Raw genomic sequence first — 23,043 nt, 5'->3', positions numbered from 1 at the left:
TGCCTAGTTCTAGAAGCTTTATATAGAGCTTGAATTACTATATATCAACGCTATAAGGCACGCAAGTCATACGAAAACGACGACATTTGCGTAGAGTGAATAATGGTACCGTCAAGGATGCAGAGGAATGCCCTTGGTGGATGGAAGAACAAGCTAGGGCGAATGATGGAATGCCTACAGAAAGGCGTGCCTAGAGGGTATGTGGAAAACTGCCTGTCTAGACTGGGGCTGTCTGAAAACTTGCATGACAACGCGTGGCCCAGGGATTCCGCGTCGATTGTGCTGTACAGTAGATATGGCAGTCTTACATTTCTGACACCAAGTTGACCATCCACTGTCAGAAGAAACGAATTATCTCATTTACAACTGAAGGACCTATCGCGCCTTTGCATGATGAGAGCAGAGCGACGTGGGTTAGCCCGTCGTCCTCACCCTCAGAGTCCAGCTATCACACCCGGTAGAATCGTCTCCTCAGTAAACACCCACAAAATACTTGTGTAATCCGGCGCCCACGCCGCACCTGTGTACCACGTGCTCTTCCGCCCCTGTAGTGCATACAGCTCCTTGTAGAACCCGCAGACCAGCTCCTTGGCGGACACCGCCAGCTGCAGCGGGGCGTGCTTGGCCCAGGCGACGAAATCGATGCGCTTCGTGGCGTAAGTACCCGCGGTGTTGATGTTGCGCAGCCCGGCGCGGATCAGGTCCTTGGCGCCCTGCGCGCTGAGGTCCGATTTGCCTACCACCTGCGTCGCATAGAGATCCCGGATGCCGGTGAAGGTGTAGCGCCAGACGAAGTTGGGCGTTGGTGCGTAGAGCGACCCGGGATTAGGTCGCGAGTTCACGAGGGTGAGGTTGGCTGGCAGGCCTGAGCCATTAAAGAGGGCCACGTACCAGTTCTCCCAATGCCACTTGGCGAAGAGTATTTTCTCCCCGTCGTCCAGGTCGAACGGGTACATGTTTTGCAGTGTTGGCGGGATGGTCACCAGTAGTTTTTTGGCCTTGACGAGCTTCGTCCCCATTGGTGACTTGACGACGAGCTTAACCCCTTTATCATCACGGTTAGCGAGCAAGACCATGCTGTTGAGCATGGTGCCAGACGCAAGGTATTCCTGTGCCGCGGCGTACAGCATACTGTTGTTGTGGGAGCTGGGGACGAACAGAGTGCCAGCGAGCAGGTTTTGGACAACGGCTGCGCCAAAGTTGTAGAAGACGTAAAAGGACGGCACATTCGCAAAGTCACTAACACCAGAGGCGAAGGTCCAGATGACAGGTAGCGCTGCGGTCAGATTGTACTTCTCGACGAGTTGGCTGAATGGCATGGAAAGCTCCTCCGGCACAGGGTCTGTGGTCAGCTTCCAGAATCCTGGGAAGTAGTAGTCGTTGTACTTGGCTGCTAGCTGGGCATAAGTGGTGAGAGCGAGGCCTACATCCGTCTGATCGCCTTTGGGATAGCCTGCTACAACCTTGCCAGTGATGAAGTCGATGTAGACATTCTGGAATCCAGGGTCGGTGACGGGCACTGTAGTGATGTTAAAGCGACCAAATAATTCCTTTACACCTGGCAAGTCGACGTAGGCTTTGACACCGTAGTCAATGGGGATGCCAGTGGCAGGATCGGTGTAAGTGTCAACATGGCCGCCCTAGCGACAGTGAGTAAACATATTTTGGGTTCCCTGATGGAAACGACCCTGCGATGCTTACGAGATGGTCTTTCTGCTCGATCAAAGCGACAGTCTTGCCCTTGTCCTTGAGGCGAATGGCGGCGTACGTGCCAGATGCGCCTCCGCCAACAACGGCCACATCCTTGCTGACGATATCAGTGGGCTTGAACTGGCTCTCGTGGATAGTATGAGCGAAGACAGATGCGGCCAAGGTGACGAGAGCTAGCATCGTTGGCCCGAACTGACCAACCAGTCCTGAAACGAGCATCTCTGTGGCGTGGATTGACTGAAGAAGGGCGAGTGTCCTCCGTACTAGGCATCTGGGGACCTGGGGTTTATGCTAGCGTAAATTCTGTGGAGTTCGTCGACCAAGAAGATGGCTGCCGGGTTTCACGCTGAAGGACCGTCCCCGACTTTATGAGTTTCGCCGCCAGAGTTAAGCGCGAGCGTTCCCTTCTTTGGGTTCCAATAGCTCGGAAACCAGGGCAAGCCATGCCGACTAGGAGTGAAACCCCCCGGAAGCCATGACGATTGCCTAAGCCTAATGACGTGATAGGGCAAGCTGAAGGGTTTATGGAGACCCTAGATGAGATGCTAGCGATTTGAGAGGAACGCACTATCCTGTCAGCCATAATTTCGCCGAGTCCAAAGCTGCAGAGAGAACTGTCTGCCCACTTTGTGTGGCCAGACTGGGCACCTGGGACTGCTTGGACCGATGTGAAGCTGAAGTGGAGTTCCGTGACGTCCACCAAGCAGATGGTAAATCAAAGTTTAGACAAGGCGCATCGTGACATCATGATCTGCCTAATACCGTATTTTCTCGGAAAAATGCGGATTCTTAAACCCAGCGCTGCCCATATATTAAATCTAAATAAATAAATTGCTAAATAAATTAAATAAGTAAAGTAAGATCTTAGTTTAAATTTAATAAACATAAAATCTCAGATTTAAAATATAATTTAATATATTTAATATTTAATATAGTGAGGTAGCCTAGTAGGTCTTGTTGAATATGTGGGGTGTCACGTGTGGGTCAAGGATCTTAAGATTAAAAGCAGGTCCTTCAGGGGCAGATACTTAACGAGAACATGTTGCAAAGTAGGCTGATCCTTCAACCTGTGTAAATTGCTTCTGTTGTTGAGGAACAGCACCCTGCCCAAAAGCGTCTTGGGGTGGTACATGTAAGGGTCACCAAGCTCCTTGGCTTGCTTGATAGACCACTGTAGGAAATCGTTGCGGCTCGGGCTCGCCATCTTGCTCTCCCCGTCTGTGATGCGAGCATTGTAATCCCGCAGTCGGCGTTCGATCTCTGGCTTCAGGATGCGATAGAACCGGTTCGTGTGGATGCGATTAGGCAGGGTGATGAGCGGGGCAACGACCGCCCGCATCGGCTTCCACAGGACGCGCAAGACCTGTGATGCCAGCGGGACGTCCTGCGCGAAGGCCATACCGGCGTCGAGAAGCGCAGGGCCGCGGGACATCGGCAGCCCGACGAAGACGCGATTCGTGACGATGCTGATGACCCTGCGCATCGTGTCGTAGACGCGGATCTCCTTCCACTCGACCGTGTCGGTGCCCCAATGCTGGGCAAAACCCCATTCCGCCTCGTCGCTGACATCGGGAAGCAGGTTGCCAATCTGGTGTGTGAGGGTCGTGATGATGAGCTTGTTGTGTACTGGGTTGTAGACCAGGTAGGGGTTTGTAACTGTGTGGCTGATTTGCAGGTCTTGTATTGTTCGCTCATGCCCGCCTAGCATGTGATTGGGCTGGTCAACAATGAACTGAGCCTCGGACGCCGGCAAGATGATCACATTTCCCATTCCCAGTATGGGAAGTATAGCAGCTTGCTCCTTATATAATGTGTAGGCTTCGTTGGCCGCCGCCTTGAAGTCGAGGAAATTGCGCCATTTTGCTTGCAGAAAAGGAAACAAATCGCCTTTGCGGACACCGATGATGGGGAGGTCTGGAAGCTCAGATTTCACAAAGAAGCCTTGGCGGATTATATATGCCAGAACGGCTGGTCTCAGCAGTGCATCCAACGTGGAGGATCCCAAGCATCGAAACCGCGGTCAGGTCGAGCGATAATTCGCCAACATTCAACCTACGGGTGCCAACAAAATCTTCCGTTTTCCGGCTAGGCGCAAGGCAGTGGCATTTTAAATGCCAAAGACGTCGCCTTCAAGCCATGCGTGAGGGAAGGCATTCCCTCGGACCCAGCACTAAAACTCCCTCCATTCACAACAATTGCTTGTTCGGATTTAGATTCTGGCGATATTCTTCAGCTGGGGAAAATTAGCCACGCAGTGACAAATCGCGGAGCAGCGAATGGCCTGGTCGCATCAGTTCACATCGTGCAGCGCGTGATCGTGTTTCCAGTTGATTCATTGGATGACGGCCAGTCAGTGGCCCAAAGCGCGGGTTAAGAGAAGAGCGATTGCCGTTTCAGCACCGCATTCCGACATGATATGAAGCCAGAGTGGGAACCAAAGTCTTTGGTATGGGCTGGGGGTGGTGGCCAGCGGCTTCTGAGGGTTCTAGCATCGCTTAACCCTCAAGAGAGGAGTTTGTTTTAACCATTCTGAGGCTCAAGCCATACACCCTCGTCCTTAGAGCCGTCTCTCCATACTATTTGAATTGCCGATTTACCCGGAATCTCGGGACCGCGTGTTCACAAGAAGTCGGCTGTACTTCCTCCAGATGGCACTTCAAGAATGCGCTATGCTGGCCTCCGCTTGGGGCATCCCGCGTTCAAATTCAGATCGGCTCTACTTTGCAGCATCTGGGCTATGGTTCTCAACTACAACAGCCCAATACGGCGTCAAGCCATCGTAGACGAGACCATGTTCCCTGATGAGCAGTGTAAGGCACTTTACAGTAGGTACCAGTGATAATTTAATCTATATCCACTTCTGACACACTGACCGCCAGATTGCTTGCCGTCCAAACCAAGGGCGAGAGAATTATGACGTGGCCTAGCCACCCAGCAGGAATAAACTTCAGAGGCCACGTAACCAACGCAGCATCTGCCCATAAAAGCTAGCTAGTCATAAGACACAAGCCTAAACCTAAACTAGATTCCCACTATCGATAATTTAACACTTGTAATTCTCAGGTGATTTTGTTTTAAGCCGAACTTAAAGCTATAGTATGGATGCCACAGGTGATATAGTATAAATTGCTCAGGCACCCTATGCTCTTTTAACTTAACTGCCTACACACCCAGTGGTATAAGCCAAGCCCGACTATTACCTCTGGGCCCTTTATTCTGCATCATCCGTTACAGGGGTCGGTATCAAATACCCCGCTTAGCAGGACCGTAAGCTTGCACAATAAGGTAAGAGCACTTTCTAGTAAGAGAGGATAAAAGTCACGTTAATATAGATAGCTAGCGACAGAAACTTAAAACAGTATCCCATGCCCGCGAAAGGCCAGAAGATAACAATTGAACAAGAATATTCCAACACTGTTACTTCTGTTTCTTCCATCAGCCGGTCTTTTTTTTCTCTGCTTTTTTGTCAAAAGCTACCATGGCGCCTACCGGGAAATCACCCATCAACCTCATTTTGGGAGCGGGAAACGCAAGTCTCCCCCAAGTACCAAAGAATCAATTCCTGTGTGATGGAAGTCTAACCTCCAATCTGGGCAGATTGGAGACACTTCAGTCGACTCTATGGCACGTTTCGACAGCCCTTACGAGGTGAATGCTTTTCTCAACGCCTTTGCAGCCCGTGGTTACCATCAACTCGACACTGCACGCATGTACTCCCCCCATGCGCCCTATAGTTCCGAGCCTAGGATCGCAGCTGTTGCCGGAGGGGATAGGTTTATAGTTGACACTAAAGTCAATTCACGAGAGCCAGGATGTCATTCAAAAGAAAAAATCTTGAAGGAAATCGAAATGTCACTCGAGGCGTTGAAAGTCAAACAGATCAACATTGAGTATCTGCATATACCGGATCGTACCACTCCATTCCAAGAGACTTGCGAAGCCATGGATCAGGCTCAGCGGGCGGGAAAGATAAAGCATTGGGGCCTCTCCAACTATACCGCCGAGGAAGTCCAAAGATTTATAGATATATGTGAGGAGCATGGCCTTGTTAAGCCTAGCGTCTACCAAGGCCAGTATAACCCCATCGTTAGAGGCGGAGAAAAGGAGCTCTTCCCAATCTTGCGCAAGTATGGGATTGCTTTCTATGCATATAGCCCTGCTGCGGCCGGATTCTTCGCTGGCAACCACAAGGATATCAAAGTGGGTGGACGATATGATCAATCTGTCCGTATAACTGTCTCCGTCTTTGCAAAATCGTCTTTTAGACTAATAAGATGAAGCATTTCATCGGCCGCTTATATTCCCAGTTCTACTTAAAGCCGTCTATCATGGCTGCTACGGATAAGGCGCTCGCAGTCGCATCTAAGCATGGAATTGGCGGCCACGCCGCTGCACTTCGGTGGGCGGCCTATCACAGCGTCCTTGACAAAGCGAACGGTGACTCCATTATCATCGGCGCCTCCAGCGTGGAGCAGTTGGAATCGAATATGGATATGATTGACCAGGGCCCGCTGCCTGAGGATGTAGTGGCTGCTTTGGAAGCCGTGTATATGGAGATTGGCGACCAGGTTTCGTATCATATGTAGAGTAGTCCACTATGAAGGGACGGTATTGCTCAATCAGAAAGTAGGAGCAAGTTTTAGCGATGAAGATGGGCTCCTCTAATTTGGGAGCCCATAGGTACGGTCGCACATTACCACATGGGTGAGAACCCTTTTGGGAAGCCTCAACCATATTAAAATGTTTAGTAATTTTATGCCCCCTTGCAAGACTACAGTACCGCACACTATCCGTAAGGTATCTCTTCATTTAGATGGCATCTCGATCAGGGAATATATCGTGATAATTTCTAGTGGCGCGTCATAATTCTTCCACTTACACATCCACACCAGCATCAATACCCAGCCCATCGCCACCCCATAGCTATTATGGGCTATCCCCATCCATTCCCCAAATAAGCTCGGGTCTATCCATTATGAGATTATGCGACTAACCTTATCTTATACGTAGATATGCCCGATCACGTCCTATCGCAGATATATCCCGATGTTCCGAAGACCGTGGCCCCTAAATCATACCAACAGAGCCACGATTTCATCCGCGATAGCTACCCAGGGTCAAATCTTCATCCATATTGCGGGAGACATTAGCCCACGAGTATCTCCATCCTCGACAGCTCGCCAGTCCCATTTCAAGACATTAAGACAGCTTCCACCTCCTCCGCTATACAGTCTATCGACCTAACATCCTCTAATCATTCCACGCCCTCACATACGATCTTCACCGGCGCTAGAGACAGCCCTAGCCGTATCCTCGCAGCATCGCGGCCCTCAGCCGTATATCAAGATGCCAAACTTACCCAGAGTCAGATCACGAGGGGCATAAGGGCGAGCTCATCGCAACTCAGTGAGGCTATGGCTAAACAGAGCCAAAACAAGAGCAGACGGAAGATCTCGATGCGTCTCGCTATCTTCCTTGCGAGGCCTAACCCATGGGAAATACTAGACGAAGACGAGGAGCCCCAGTGGTCTTTGGCTAGAGAGCTGCTAAAGGTCGCTTTACGCCCCTTCGTCGACGAGGAACCATCATTACCTATCCACTTCTGGTTCGACTGCATCTTCTCCCCTCAGTTCAAGGACAAACCTGCCCTCTCTTCTATTCTTCAATTCGACAAGAGACTCGTTCAGAACGCCCATATTAAAGAGGGTATCACAGAGCTAAGCGACCTCGACTGGGAGAGAAGACAGTCGCAGAGCTTTTCGGCGAGGACTACCCTTTTCATTTCAGTAAAACAGAGGGCAAATCTCTCCTTTTCTTCGTTTTCTATGAGCCATTGCCTCCTCAACCACAAGTCCCAGCCCCTCGTCATATCAAGACGCCGAGGTCAGCCATAAAGCCATTCAAAAAGGAGAAGGGAATCAAGAAAGAGTTAGTCAAGACCGAGGTAAAGGTACAGCCAGCCTTATTATTATTAATAGGCTTAAGGTAGTTCTGCTCGAGGAGCTAAAGCTAAAGCATTATCAGCTAGCTTTTAAGTGCGACAGAGTACTTCTTTACGTACGAATCTCTCTTGCCCTCCAACTAGACTCTCTGGGATACTCAGCACCGGACTTGCCCCGCAGTCGAGATAAACCTAAATCTTGTCTCTAAGCCGTAAGTAGATCGCGAGGTATAGCCACTTATGACCAAGCTCCCCATCTAGCTAACCATCGAACTAAAGATCCCAGAGCTATTAATTACACCAGTCCGTTATTATTAGGTCAGGAAAATTATCTATATCAATAGAATCGACAGCGGTCATCATCTAGGCAAGCCCATCTCGAGCCGCAGGCCCTAGATAGACTGCCCAGTTCTCCACTTCGCTCATATTATATAGATCCATTGGGATCCCGGCGACGAGATACTGCCTATTCTTCTATAGCCAGATGCGATAGCCGTTCCACATCTCCGTGAAGTCCACAACCTCTTAACGGATCATAGGTCCATAGAGAGTATACACCATGATCTAGTGAGCAAGACGGTTTAATTAGAAGAGGCCACTATCAATCAGCTCATATGAGAACGCAATCTAGCGCTAACGAACACCTTTAAGTAGCTTTTCCCACCAAGACTCAATCCATTAGTTAGATATACTTAGGCCCTAGATATAATAAGAGATCAATCTCGCTCCCTGCCTATGGACTCGTCGGTCATTATCCTCGGTAGTATACCGAAGCTCTATCTAATCAAGGTCGGCGAGAATCACCTAGGCTCCGGCCCAAAGAGGAGTCTTAATACCATAATCCAAGCGGGTGAAGAGGGGTGGACCCCTAAGTACGACATAGTCCGTAGAAACTATTTAAGTAAACTCAGCGCAGTTATATTCCCCCTGCCGACATATATCTAGATAATAGCTCTCGAGTATATGTCGATATAGGCGTAGATAGAGAAGCCGAAGTTCTTAAGCTTCTCATACCCATCGAGAGACGACATAAAGTTAGGCTCAGGAACCTAGAAGTTCTTCCAGTGCTTCCAATCAGCAAGGCATTTTTATTCGGCCCGCTTCTTCCACTCTGGGTTCGTTTAGTACTCGCGATATAAGGTATTCTAGCCGACAAGGACGCCAGCACGGATGCGAACGTAATATTATAGATACCCCCTGCCAAATCCTCTAATGCTTAAAGACTAACGGTCGTCTTAGAAGAGGAACTCTCTTGCTTTTTAGATAGCCTCCTATCATTCAGCCTGATCTCAGAAGCGCCGCTTCATGCCATAATTCAGACGATACTCCTATATAGTCCGCTCAGAGATCTCGATACCGCGTCGCTTAAGATCATAGATGATAGAAGTATCGCTATATCTATATCGGTAGAAGTAGCCTTTAATTAACTCGACGAAGGTATTAGTATTAATCTTTAAGTAAAGAGAGGAATACTCCTAGGCACCCCATTCCGCTAACCTGGTTTTCAGGGTTTTAACATCAAGTACATGCCCATCGTCGCGGAGATAGGCACATATCATATCAATAGATAGTCCTTCTCGCCGCTACTCAAGGATCAAGTCCTTAACGCGCTCCAAGTCCTTAAGGGGCCTCAGCATTATACGAGACGCAGACCAGGGGGTCGAGATCATAGTAGAGGTCAGAGTTCATACCTCCTTCCAAGGCTTCTAGCTACAATATCCCGCCCCCTCTAAACCGGCATTATCAGAGCTTCGGCGCCGATAAAATAGCATCAGCACTGCTTGGTATAGCATCAGCTCTGCTACATTAAAGACAGTGCGCTATCATATCAATACTATAGCCCTATATAAAACGCCTTAAGCCTATATGCGAAATAGCTCCAGTCATTTTCGTACATGGTTTTATCACCCATGTGGTAATGTGCGACCGTACTCCGCTCCTGACTGCCTCCGGGATTCCTTTGTGAAAGGGGCTGTACAGGATCTCCTAATCCTGAATCCTGACTGTGATGCCTGCGGCTCAGCGTTAGCGTCCCGGTCCTCGACGACTTTTCACCTATGGTTCTTACAACCACAGCGAGAGATTATGCCTTACCACCAGTTATCATCAGCAGCTCTCACTTTTAACTTGCCACACTGGCAAGGTGGGAGTATAACTATAAAATGCATAAGCTCTCCAGCTGACCTAAACACTTAATAGCCGTCTGCCAGACCTCTCACTTAATACTCACTAGATAAGTATCATAAGCGCCTAATAGCATCTTATTGCCACCTTGTCTACTTCTAAGTAAGTATTAGAGAAGTTATTCCTCGATGAAGATGAATTGGTAACTATGATTCTCCCTAGTATTCGGCAGATAGAAAACATAGATGCCTTAAGAATAAGAAAGAGGTAAAGAGAAAGTAAAGAGATATAAGTAGGTATAGGAGCCCGTTTACTTATTGTAATGGATCTAATATATTCAGTAGTAAAACGTTTAAAAGGAGGGCCCTTTAGAGACTTATTACCTACTCCATGGAAGGTAGGCTCTTATATAGAAGGGCTATTAAAAATCACATAGAAAAAGAGACTTATTCGAGAGGAGAAGTATAAGATCTTTATTAGCACCTCCTTATAGTTAATTAATAATATTAAGGACCAAATATCTAGCAAGGGGTAGGATTTAAAGTACGCCGCAGTTAATAACTCTAATAATATTATAATTAAGGTTTTATTAGAGTTTAGATATAGCTTTTAATATATTTTAAAAGACTTAAAAGAGATCCTTACTATAGAGATAGAATTAAGCCCTTAGGGATATATAGATAAGGCAAGGAGAGCATTGAAATTAGATTGAAGGCGTCGACCTTATAATAGCAAAACGACTTAGTAAATAAAACAGAAGATAGCGATAAGGCTTAAGAAACACTATATATCCTTTAACTCATGCAAACATTTAGCTCTCTAGCTACCTCACACCTAGCTACTGTTTGTCTATTATTCTTCCTTTCTTACTAGCTCTTAAGCCTAGCCGTTCTAGGTTTATAGGGTATTATACTAAGCAGGGAGTAGTAACACGTCTACTTTATAGACAGCTCTAGGCCTCATATTCACCGGATAATACACTCGCGTTGCAGAGAGTCCTTAGTCTTTAGAGTAGCGGCTAAGTAAGATTTGCGGTATCCGGGTCTAGTGGTCCTCCGGGGAGAAATATATCTTCGCTCCCTAACAGCAGTCGGGAATAAATAAGATAGAAATCCTTGCGAGACCATTCCTCCATATACAGGGTAAACACCTAATTAAGGCTCCCTGCAGGATTATATATACTCCTATATAGCGGAAGAGGCACCTTATTATTTCTTCTAGGGTAGTAAATGATTCTTTATTACTAGGTTCTGAAGCTTTCTGGCCCCTCGGTTAAAATATAGGGTAGCTATTCTAGGAGTCGTTGAATCTTATCTAAATAGCTTTTCGAAGCTGGGAATCTTTATATGGTCGTCTCGTTTTAGAGCTTCCTAGATATATAAGGTGATATTTGACCCTGAGAGAGAGTATTCGGTCAACTCTTCGTTGAACTCGCTAGAAGCCTTTCATAGGAATACGCTTCCATATGAGGTGCATTCCATACTCCATATTCCATACAGGCCTGTATGGAATATGGAATATGGACAGAAAGGCTGGGCGCAAGGTCGGACAGCCGTCCAAGAGGAGGAAGGCGGCAAGAGCAGATGCGAATTGGTCCATTGATCTTTCGTCCCACCCGAGGCGTGAGTTGTGGTGAGTTGGTCGCCACCTTGGGAGGATCTGGTTTGTTCGACGACGTTGGTGTTACTCTCACATGACTTCACATGCCATGCAACTGCGATGCATGTGATGCCATTAAGTTCAAAAGAAGCTTTCTCGTTGGTGGAAACATGGTCACTGGTAGAAAGCTCATTGGGCAGTGTGGCGATGACTACGTCAACATTATTTGTCCTGGTCTTCCTCGTTCTCCGGGTTCATATTGTCAAATATTTGTATATTATCCTCATTTGAAGACTGACATGGGGCTGGGTGTCGTTGATTTCTTTTCGCCGATGGCATTTGGAAGGTGACAATCTACCCCTCCTACACTTCTAGGAACCCGTCTCTTCTTGACATCATGATCTCCGCTCTCGTTTTCCTGCTGGTTATCTTTCCAGCCTACTTCATATACAAGAATATCGTCGATCTCCATGCAAACATCGCAGCTGCTAAACAATCCGGTCTTCCGTATAGCGTCGCTCGTGAGTTGGGCCCTCTAGCTTACTTAGTTCGCTATTGACCGTTAGCAGCTTGGGCCCCTTACAATCGAGCATGGTTTGTAAGCTACCGATTATGGGTTCCCCTACTTCGAAGGCTGCCAAAGTCCTGGACAGAGGACTGGCTTAAGTTGGTTCAAAATCATCCGGGGCTTCGAAAGATGCTAATTGGAACAGTTACATGCCTCCCGATTGGGCTTGGGAACTTGGCTACGATGGTATGAAGCTCGGCGACAATTTCTTGGTTGTATCTCCCGGTATGATCATCCTCCACACGTCCGACCCAAGCGTGATCCACCATATATGCAGCAGACGTGAGCAATTTCCCAAACCGCTTGTCCAATATGCGATCCTCAACATCTTTGGCCGAAACTTGGTCACCACCGAGGGTCCAGAATGGCGCATTCATCGCAAGGTCCTGTCCCCAAGTTTCAACGAGAAAAATAATGCAATGGTATTCAAAGAGGCGGTGTATCAGGCGAAAAGCATGCTGCGAAAATGGATGGGAAAAGCTGATGGAGAGGGCGTTGTTGAACTTGGTGATATGCAGCTTGATGCGATGCGTCTTGCACTACATGTCATCAGTCGTGTCGGTTTGGGATTACGATTACTTTGGCCTGGAGATGAGACTACTGAAAACAGTGACGTCAAACAGAGTGTGTACAACAGCTTGGAGCCTTCCGAGGGGCACAGCATGTCTTTTGAGGGGGCTCTAAGCACTCTCTTGGAGAACGTGGCTTGGGTTCACCTGGTTCCTGGATGGATATTGAGTTCGTTTATCCCCTTATCCAGCCACTTCATACTGACGGATTATCAGAGCGATTGCCATTGAAACCCGCCAATCTAGCACACGAAAGCTATACCAATTGGAAGAAGTACATGTCGGAGCTCTTCGTGGACAAGCTGGATGAAACACGGCGTGGGAAGCATGGCGACGGAATGGATATCATGAGAGCACTAGCCATGGCCTCCGTCGAAGGCCAGGCACTAGGCCCCAGTCCATCGCCCACCGAGAAAGCAGAGCTCCCTCAATCTGTCCTAAGCAACGCCGAAGTTATGGGAAACACCTTTATCTTCATCCTCGCCGGCCACGAAACTACAGCTGACTCAATCCACTTCTCCGTCCTCCACCTAGCCATGAACCCCGGCTCCCAAGTCAGCCTACACAAAGACGTCGATGAGAAATTCGGCACCCGAGATCCCGATGAATGGAACTACGAAGAAGCCATCAACAAGCTCTTCGGCGGCATGGTCGGCGCGACATTTTACGAGCTCCTCCGCATCATGCCGCCAGTAATCCGGATTCCGAAATGTGTGGCCATGACCCAAGACCAAGTGATCACCTCAGGCAGTCAGAAATGCATCCTCCCCAAAGGCACCTACATCAGCCTGAACGTTGTCGGCGTCCAACGCAACCCCAAACACTGGCCGACGAAGCCCAGCGAGCGCACGAACAAGGGTCATGACCTCGACGACTTCATACCCGAGCGGTGGTTCAGATGCGACGCGAAAGCAGACACGAGAAATCCCGATGACTCGGGAGACGAGGACGAGAATGAATTTGGCGCCTATGCGGGTACGTCTAACGCTACGATTCCTACGAATCTCTTTCGTCCCGTTCCCGGGTCTTTCATTCCATTCTCAGAAGGCGCGCGCTCGTGTCTCGGTCGCCGTATCGCTCAGACTGAGGTGACGGCTGTCCTCGCGACGATCTTTCAGCGATACTCAGTTGAGCTGGATGTCAGTTCTTGGGCGAGCGATGACGAGGTCAGGAGGATGGGATCCAAGGAGAAGAAGGTGCTGTATGCGAAGGCGGCGAGAAGAGCGGAGGAGACGTTAAAGACGGCCAGCATGAGGCTTACGTTTAAGTTGCATGATGAGCCGAGGTTTGTGCCCATGAAGCTTGTGCCCAGGGGCAGGGAGCGGTTTGTAGGGTTTGTGTAGGAGTCTGCAAGCCGTACGGATGTCCATGCATCGTCCCTGGTAGAGAGGAACTGGCCTTGGCAGCGATCGGTCACTGCCTCGGAGAGGGTCGACCGGACATCATCGCTTTTGTTGGGGGGTTTCCTGTTGACGATGGACCAGGGGTAGGCGGCAGTGTCGGATCGGACGTCTTCGGGCATGATCTTGTACTCGGCAAAGCTCTCGCGCGCGTCGTCTATGAGGGCGTGTCGGATCTCGGGCTCGTCACGACCGACAAAAAGGACTCGGGTATTGGTCCCGGCAATCGCATCTGTAACATCATGGAGAAATTTAGCGACCGAGGTGCTGCTGTTGTCTAAATGGGTACATTCGTCCAGACCGTCGGCAACGAATGTGCAGCCAGGAATGACGTAGTCGTCTAACGGGTTTCGATGAAGAGCCGAGTTACTTCGGATCAATGCTGATCCCTGGTGCCCCACTTCGCCTAACGTCATTTCTCGCTGCTGAGTTTTGAAGCGAAAGGATGTAACTGGGTTAACAAATTCGTTATTTTGTTTAGAAGCCTGCCTGATAATTTCACCCTCTAGGTAGATAGTATTAAACCCATATGCGGTGAATTGCTTAATTAAACCTAACTATATAACTCTTGCCTCTCTCTTAGGCTAATGCCTTGCGTTAGGGTGCTATATCACATAACCTTACCTTAACTAATTCTATAATTTATTTTACTAAGACGTAATATAAAACCCTCTATATATACTTATATATATATAATAGCTTTAATTTAATATATCTCCCTAGAGTAAAAAGCTTTTAATACTTTAATTAATAATTAAAGTCCTTTATATTATATTTAATATCCTTTAAGTAATTTCTTTTATAAATTTCTTTAGTTATAAGGTATTTTTACTTAATATATATTATTATATTATTTAAAGTTATAATTAAAATAAGAAATATTTATTTAGCTAAATAAAGGCTTTTTTTTCTTTTAATTAATTATAAATAGCTTTAAAATTATAAAGTAAAAAGAGAAGTATTTATTTAAATAAATAAAAGTCTTTTTTCTTTTTAATTAATTATAAATTATAAATAATAAGTAATTTACTTTTTTATTAATTATAATTTATATTTAAGGCTTATAAATAAAATACCTTTTTACTTTAAGTTCTTTTTTTTTTTTTTTTTTTTTTTTAATTTATTATATATTTTTAATATATAACTTCTTAAATTACCTTATATCTCTTTTTTATAAGCTTATTTTAAGCTTTTTAAGTTACTTTTTATTAATTATATTATATAAAAATATATTTCTTTTTTTTATTTTTATATTTTTATTCTTATTATAATATTATTATAAGTTATTTTACTCTTTAGAGTTTAAACTTAAAGTTTTAGCTTAATTAACGCAAAATATAATAATAACTCCTTTTCTCTCTTATTATCTAACCTTTTATTAATTATTTTAAGCTTTAAATATACAGAATATAATATTAACTTATTAATAGCTTTATTAATCCTTTTTTAATACCCCGTCCTAGTTTTATAGCCTTTATAGGCCCCCTTACCTATGCCGCCTAGTAGTATCTTAACTATACTTAGCAAGTTATTACCACTATAGCTACCGCTACTATTATATAAGTTATATTTTATTTTTATATTTTAAGACTTATATTAATCTTTTATATAACTAAAATTAGAGATATAACCCCCCGTGCCTAATATATCTTAATAATACTCTAGCTAGCTAGAGTATTAATAAGTATTAGGCCTAGTTAAGTACCTACTACTATAAATAATATAACCCTAGTAGCTTATATTACCTAATATAAATATACTTCTTCTTAACTTTTATAATTTATTTTATTAATTTAAACTTTATAGTCTTTTTATTACCTTTTCTATAATATTATTTTTCTTAGATTATATCTAATAAGACCCCTCCTAGGTTAATAAGACTATAAATATACTCTATAATTTATTTTAATTATTTAAGCCTTATTACTAATAATTATTTAATAAGAGAAAAATAAGCGCTATATTATAACTAAGGTAATCTTAAAAGGCATTATAGCTAAAGAATTTCTTTTAGCTAATAACCCTTATTTAGCTTAGATAAAAGTAATTTCTCTTATTTAAGTTTTATTTAGGTATTTTAATTTATATTAATATAATTACCTTTAAGTAATAAAAAAAATTATTTATTATTACTTTTTATTTCTTTACCTTAATATAACTTTATAACTTTTAAGCTTTAATATATTAATATAAGCTTTATTTCTTATAATTATAACTTATCTATAATCTCTTTAATTAATCTCTCTTTAAGTATTTTATTATAATATTTTATAATATATTCTTAGATATTAATTAGCTTATATTACTTATAATTTTCTTTTTATTTATTACCTTATAAAGCCTTTATTAAGTTATTTATAATAAGCTTTAAGCTTTTTTTATAGCTAAGAGAAATTACTTTATTCTTAAGGTATTTTTATAACTAATAATTATATATATTTATATATTTTAATTTTATCTTTAATTTTCTTTAAGGATTCTTAAGTAATTAAATTATTTATTTATTATTAAAAAAGAGATTTAAATTAATACTTTATAGCTTAAGTCCTAGGCTTTAAAGTAGCTTTTATTAAAATAATCTTTTTTTTATTACTTAAAATAATCTAAGTAGCTTTACCTCTATTATAAATATTATAATAATATCTTATTTATTAGCTTATTAACTAATTAAACCTTTAAAAAGTAATATTATAAAATCTTATAAGTTTTTTTAATTAATTATATTATTTATAAATAAAGTATTACTATAAATTATAAAGCCTTTTCTAAGTTTAAACTATAAAGTATAAAAATATATTATATATAAGTAATATAAGACTTAATTAGTTATTTAAATATATTTCTCCCTAGGGTTATTTATAAATTAGGCTAATTAAGAAACTATAAATATAATATCTAGGCTTATAATAATACTTATAAAAAGGATTAATCTAATTACTCTCTTATATTAATTAATTATATATTTAATTATTATTTTTTTATTTAAAGTAAGCTCTTTTTTTATTATTAAAGATTTATTTAAGGTATTTATTATTTATAATTTATATATCTTCTCTAAATATATAATTTATATAACTTAGATTTATTTTAAAATATAATTTTAAATAATCTCTATTTTAAAGAATTATTAAAGCTTATAACCTCTAATTAACTTATATTTCTTCTTTAAAGACTTAATAAATTAAGATATATTATTTTTATTTCTTTTCTTAAATATAATAATTATATTATTTATATAAAAAAATATAAAAACTTTATCCTTTTAGTAATAATATAACTTATCTAATATTTCTTTATAGCTTAAACTTTAAAATATATTTTTAAGTTTTATTTATTATAAAAATAATATAACTTATAGTTTATATAATACTTTATATAAAAATAATACTTAGTCTTTATTTTATTTTCTCTTAAACCTAAGAGGTAACTTTATAAATATATTACTTTATAGTCTTATATTAATAAATATATTTATAATATTATATTATAATAATTTAAGATTAAATTTTATTATAATTACTAATATTATATAAAATAACTTTTTAATAAGGGTTATAATATAAGTATTTTTAGCGCTTAATTTTTATTATTAATCTCCTTAAATAATAAGCCTTATTTTATATTTCTATAAGTACTTATACTTATTAAACTTATAGATAAATACCTATATATAGTCTAATATTTATAAGTTATAGACTTATAGATTATACCTTATAATCTCTATCTAAGATAATATCTAGTAATAGCTCTCTAAGTAATCTCTCTATACTTATTTAAACTTTGCCTTAAACTTATATTTAATTAAACTATTATAAGAACTTAGAGCCTAAGGTAAATTCTTTTTATAATATATTTATTTATTAAGTTTAAGATATATTAGAGTTATTTATATCTTATATTTAGGCTTAAGTTTATCCCTAATATATTTACTTCTTATTACTTTTAAAACTAATATATTTTCTTTTTTTATTATAAGTATTATTATTATTTTTATATAAAATACTTAATTTAAAATAAATAAATTATTTTTTAATTTTTTTATTTTATTTTAATTTTAGCTTATTTATAACCTTATTTATATAAAAAAGCTTAAAAATAAGCTTTTTAATAATATTAAAAGAAATTTAAATCTTATTTAAATATACTTTAAGTTATTAATTTATATATCTTTTATTAACTTTATCTTAATAATTAATAAGTCTTTAATAAGACTTTTAAAGCTTAATTTTAATATTTCTTATTTATTAAGGCTTTATATAGGGTTTATAACTTAATTAACTTATTAAGTACTTAAAAAAACTTATAGATATTATTAAATCTCTTTTAAAGTTTATTCCTTAATAATTTCTCTTATTTAAACTTTATTAATATTAAAAAACTCTTATTTATTAAATATTATATCTTAGGTAATATAAATCTTATTAGTTATAAGATTTTATATTTAAAAGATATTCTAAGAGTTATATCTAACTAGGAAACCTATCTAAGCCTTTAGATTTATTCTTAATTAAAGCCTTTTATTTTTTTATTATATTAAGTCTATAAAAATAAAGGCTTTAAAGCTAATTATTTTTATATACCTAATATAAGATTAATTTTACTTTTATATATATAAAATACCTAAAAAAAAACTCTTATATAGCGTTTTTTAATATAAACCTTATTTTAAAATTTAATTAAGTAGGTATATAGCTATTTTTATTATTTCTAGTTAAACTTCTATAGGTAGGTTATTATTAATAATTAATAGTCTTACTTTCTTTTTTATTACTTCCCTAGAGTGCTCTTTAGAGCTATTTTACTATTAAGTATAAGGTATACTTTTATTTACCTTAATTCCTTTTTTAATAAATTATCCGCGAATTAAATTAGCCTTTTATAGCTTATAATTTATTTTAAGGATTTAAAGCTTAATATTATATATTATATTAAATATTTATATAAAGTACTTTAATATTATAAATAAGCTCTCTTTTTAATAATTAATTAATAATAATCTTAATAGAAACCTAATTCTTAATTTATAAGAATTTTATATAATATATAATTATTTATCTCTTTTAAATAATTATAAAAGTCTAATAAGACTTATTTACTAAGTTTTAAGGCTTATTCCCTAGGTTTATAATACTTTTATACTTTATTTTTATTAATCTATAAATATTATATTTTATTATAATTAATCCCTTAATTTTAACTTTAAATATATAATTTATTAAATACTTTAAGCTTCTTAGTCTTAAATACCCTAGGTAGTAATATTATATTATTACTTAAGCTTAGCTAAGCTTCTTTATAGTCTATAAGTTATAATATAAATACCTTATAAGAAATATAATATATTTCACTATTTTAAGGATATATTTTAATATATATTAATTATATTCTTATTATAGCTTATATAAAGCCTAATTATTAAAGTATCTAATAATATTCTTATTATTATATTAATCTTATTAATATCTAAATTAATATAATTTATATAAGGATATAAGGTTTATTTTTATATTTAGATAATATATAATATATTATAAATTAAGGATTTATAGCTTATTTTATAGATTTTATATTATAATATTTATATTTCTATATCTATAAATTAATAGCTATTTTAAGTTAATAAATATACTTTTTTTATATTAAATACCTTTTAATAAAATAAATTACTTAGCTTTATTAAATATATAAATAATAATCCTAGAGTCTAAGATTAATAAGTTATATAATAAGTATTTACTATTTAATACTAAGAAAATAATTATTTCCTTTAAGATATAATATCTTAAGCTAAATAATTAATTTAATTTCTTTAATAAGTTTTTATTTTTATTTTATAACCTCTTATAAAGTTCTTAAACCTTTTTATCTTACTTAAGATATTACTCTTATAGGTCTAATTATCTCTAAGATAATTAATATTTCTTTAAGGTATTTTCTAAGAATACTACTTAGTATAAAGAGAAGTTTAAGCGCTTATATTATTTTTTATATAATATATATTACTTTAATATTTCTAGAGACTAATAAAGGCGCTTTATAAAGCCTTTTTTTAACTCCCGCGTAAATAAATAGCTTTACTTTAAGTCTTAAGAAAGTAAGACTTAAAAAGCTAATTTAAAGCTTCTTTTTATTACTTAATTAATTATAAGCTTATTATTTTTTCTTTTTTTATTTTAAATCTCTTATTAAAATTATATAAAAAAAGTTAATAATAAGTAAGTTTTATTTTTATTTTTTTTTTATTTTAATCTTATTTAATTTAAAAAAAGATTTTAAAGTAATATTTTAAAGTTTCTTTTAGGTTATTAAACTAGGTATTAAGGTATTATATTTTAGCTATTTATTTAAGCTTTATAATTTATATTAACTTTTCTTAATTAATAATTTATTTTTCTTAATTTATTTTATTATTTAAGGCTACTTTTAATACCTTAAAATACCCTTTTTAAGCTTATTTTTTATAGGCTATTATTAATATTATAAGCTACTTTTAGGTTAAGAAAAAAGCCTATAATATTATTATACTTAATTAATTTATTTATAGCTAATAAGTATATCTTAATATAATATAAATTAACTTTCTTAATTATTTAATTAAATATATTATAAATATTATTTACTTATTTATTATATTAATTAAGGTTATTTTAATAAATTATTAGCTTTATCTTATATATCTCTTAGTCTTTTAAAACTAATTTAATAAATAAAGTTATAATATATTTATTTTAAATAAGTCTTATATTATATATCTTCGCCTTAAGGCCTTTTTTTACTAAGTAATTACTTATTTTAAGTCTCCTTAGTTTTTTTTTATAAAAAGTATTAAATTAGCTTAGGTTACTAAGTTAATTAAGCTTATATATTTATTTTATAGTTATTTTTATAATATAAGACTATTTAAAGAAATCTTAGTTATTTAAATTATTTAAGAAATAAGACTTTATATTTGCGATAGAGGATATATTATCGCGGCAGAGATATTAATATTAAGGTTAATTTTATAGATTTAATATTTATTTTAGTAATTATAGCTACCTTAAAGAAATATAGCTTTAAGACTCTTAATTATTAAACCTATATATAATAAATTACTTAATTAAACCTAATTATATAACTCTTATCCCTCTCTTAGGCTAATACCTTATGTTATTTTTATTTAGAGGGTGCTATATTATATAACCTTGCCTTAACTAATTCCATAGTTTATTTTGCTAAGATATAGTATAGAACCCTCTATGTATACTTATATATGCATAATAGCTTCGGTTTAATAGATAGACTCCTTTGATTCCTTAATCTAGATAGATAAGAGGAAGAAATACTAGGAAGGAATTAACCCTAATATTAATAGTATGCTAGGCAGTGTCCTAGCTGTTATGCCTAGTGCTTATTATATATTAATTAAATTAACTTTAATATTAAAATTAATTTAACTAATTATCTTTTATATTTAAATTAATTTAATTAAGTTAATTAATACTTATAATTAACTTTATAGGTTATACTTCTTACCTGCTTTATATATTAGGATATCTTTATTTTTACTTAGTTACTTAGCTACTTAGCTCTACCTTATTATATCTAATCTAATTCTTTAAGTATTAAACCTATTTTAATATACCTAAACCTATAGAAAGCTTTTATAATATTAGGATTAATTTTATATAATTAAATTATTTCTTATAATTACTAATAATAATTAAAATTATTAATATATTTAATATAAAGTAACTTATTAATAAAAAAGAAGCCTTATAATCTCTCTATTATTAATTTAAATCTTATATATCTTATAGTTTAATATATAAGTACTTATTAAGCTTACTAGAATTATTCCTTATTATATATACCTTTTTTATCTTATTATTAATTTATATATTATAATAATTATCTTCTTAGCTTATTATCTTTAATAATATTATATAATATAATTTTTCTTTATTTTTTTTTTACTTTAAGTTATATTAGTAATTAAAGTATTCCTTTATACCTATCTTTATATCTTAAACTTATATTAATTACTTTATTAAGACCTAAGTAGCCTTTAATTAACTAATTCTAAACCTTAGATATAAATTAATTATTATAATAAATATAAGAAATTCTTTAAGCTTAGTATAATATTTATTAAACTTTTTCTATTTATTATTAATTAATATCTAAATAAATACCTAGTAGTTTAAAGGTAAGCTACTCTTTTATAATATACTTAAGGTTAGTACCTTACTTATTACTTATAAATACTTTAATAAGATAGCTCTAATACTCTTTAATATTTATATATATTTTTAAGATAAATAAACCTTATTTATTAATAAGTTAGGCTTATTCTTAAACTTATATATATTACTTATATTATTTTTAAAAGAATTTCCTTTTTCCCTTTTAAGCTATAATATAGCTTTCTTAATTAGGCCTAATATATTAATAATCTAGAGATTACTTAGCCTAATATTAAAGGTATATAATTACCCTTAGAGCTATTATATAGGGTCTAATCTAATAAAACTTACCTTCTATCTATGACTTTATCTTAATCTAGCTATTAAGGCCTACTATCTTACAGTTTATGCCTTGACCTGCAGGAGGCTTAATAGTCATAAGACACAGTGAGTCTCCATTATGTCCTCGACAGTCTCATGCAGGAATCTGCCAACCCCGGTCCGCTTCGGACCGTCCAGGCTCTTCCACTTACAACATGACTGAGTCGGTTACGGACTGCAGCCCGATACAGACACAGCTTTCCCCCCAGCCCCCTGGAGAAGCCACCACCCTGTGGCTTTCTGTGGCTTTCTGTGACTTTTCTTTTGCGGGGTAGACGCCAGCCGCTAGGTCCGTGCTAAACCGCAGGGGTGGCAGGCTCCATGCAGCACTAACGAATAAACTTTGATCAAAATCCTACAAGGAAGAGGGCTGCCAAGAGGGACAAAGACGATATCTCCCACTCCTCTCGGCCTGGTATGTCTGTGGCTTGCTCTGCTCACTCGTCATATTCACCATTCACGCTCCCTTTCAATATCCCTTCACGTGACAGCCCTGGGGAGGGCAGTAAAACATGCCTAAAGCTACATTGCGGGTCCATGAATCACGTTGTGTCTCTCCTCACTGATATCGTTTGAAGCTGGCGTC

General features: G+C 37.5%; 3 protein-coding genes across 3 annotated transcripts; 2 read left to right on the top strand and 1 right to left on the bottom strand.

Moving 5' to 3' along the window:
- Positions 1-434: 434 nt before the first annotated feature.
- MRS44_004010 (uncharacterized protein) lies at positions 435-4,202 on the bottom strand (the record flags this gene model as incomplete). The annotated part of the gene is made up of 6 exons (XM_065622018.1): positions 435-1,640; positions 1,702-1,989; positions 2,279-2,384; positions 2,739-3,651; positions 3,767-3,795; positions 4,111-4,202. The coding sequence occupies 6 exons, from the start codon at positions 4,200-4,202 to the stop codon at positions 435-437; spliced, it is 2,634 nt and encodes an 877-aa protein (XP_065478090.1).
- A 986-nt stretch (positions 4,203-5,188) lies between these two features.
- Positions 5,189-7,604, top strand: MRS44_004009 (uncharacterized protein; the record flags this gene model as incomplete). Its single annotated transcript, XM_065622017.1, has 4 exons — positions 5,189-5,254; positions 5,308-5,910; positions 5,976-6,292; positions 6,887-7,604. The coding sequence occupies 4 exons, from the start codon at positions 5,189-5,191 to the stop codon at positions 7,602-7,604; spliced, it is 1,704 nt and encodes a 567-aa protein (XP_065478089.1).
- A 4,167-nt stretch (positions 7,605-11,771) lies between these two features.
- On the top strand, positions 11,772-14,192 carry MRS44_004008 (uncharacterized protein; the record flags this gene model as incomplete). The annotated part of the gene is made up of 5 exons (XM_065622016.1): positions 11,772-11,895; positions 11,944-12,040; positions 12,088-12,680; positions 12,728-13,796; positions 13,844-14,192. 5 exons carry the CDS (start codon positions 11,772-11,774, stop codon positions 14,190-14,192), a joined length of 2,232 nt encoding a protein of 743 aa, XP_065478088.1.
- Between the last annotated feature and the right edge of the window lie 8,851 nt (positions 14,193-23,043).

Source organism: Fusarium solani, assembly GCF_023522795.1.
Source record: "Fusarium solani strain SB1 chromosome Unknown bctg00000002, whole genome shotgun sequence".
NCBI classification, from domain to species: domain Eukaryota; kingdom Fungi; phylum Ascomycota; class Sordariomycetes; order Hypocreales; family Nectriaceae; genus Fusarium; species Fusarium solani.
The sequence above is the reverse complement of the archived record's forward strand: the minus strand, read 5'-3'. Positions and strand labels throughout refer to the sequence as shown.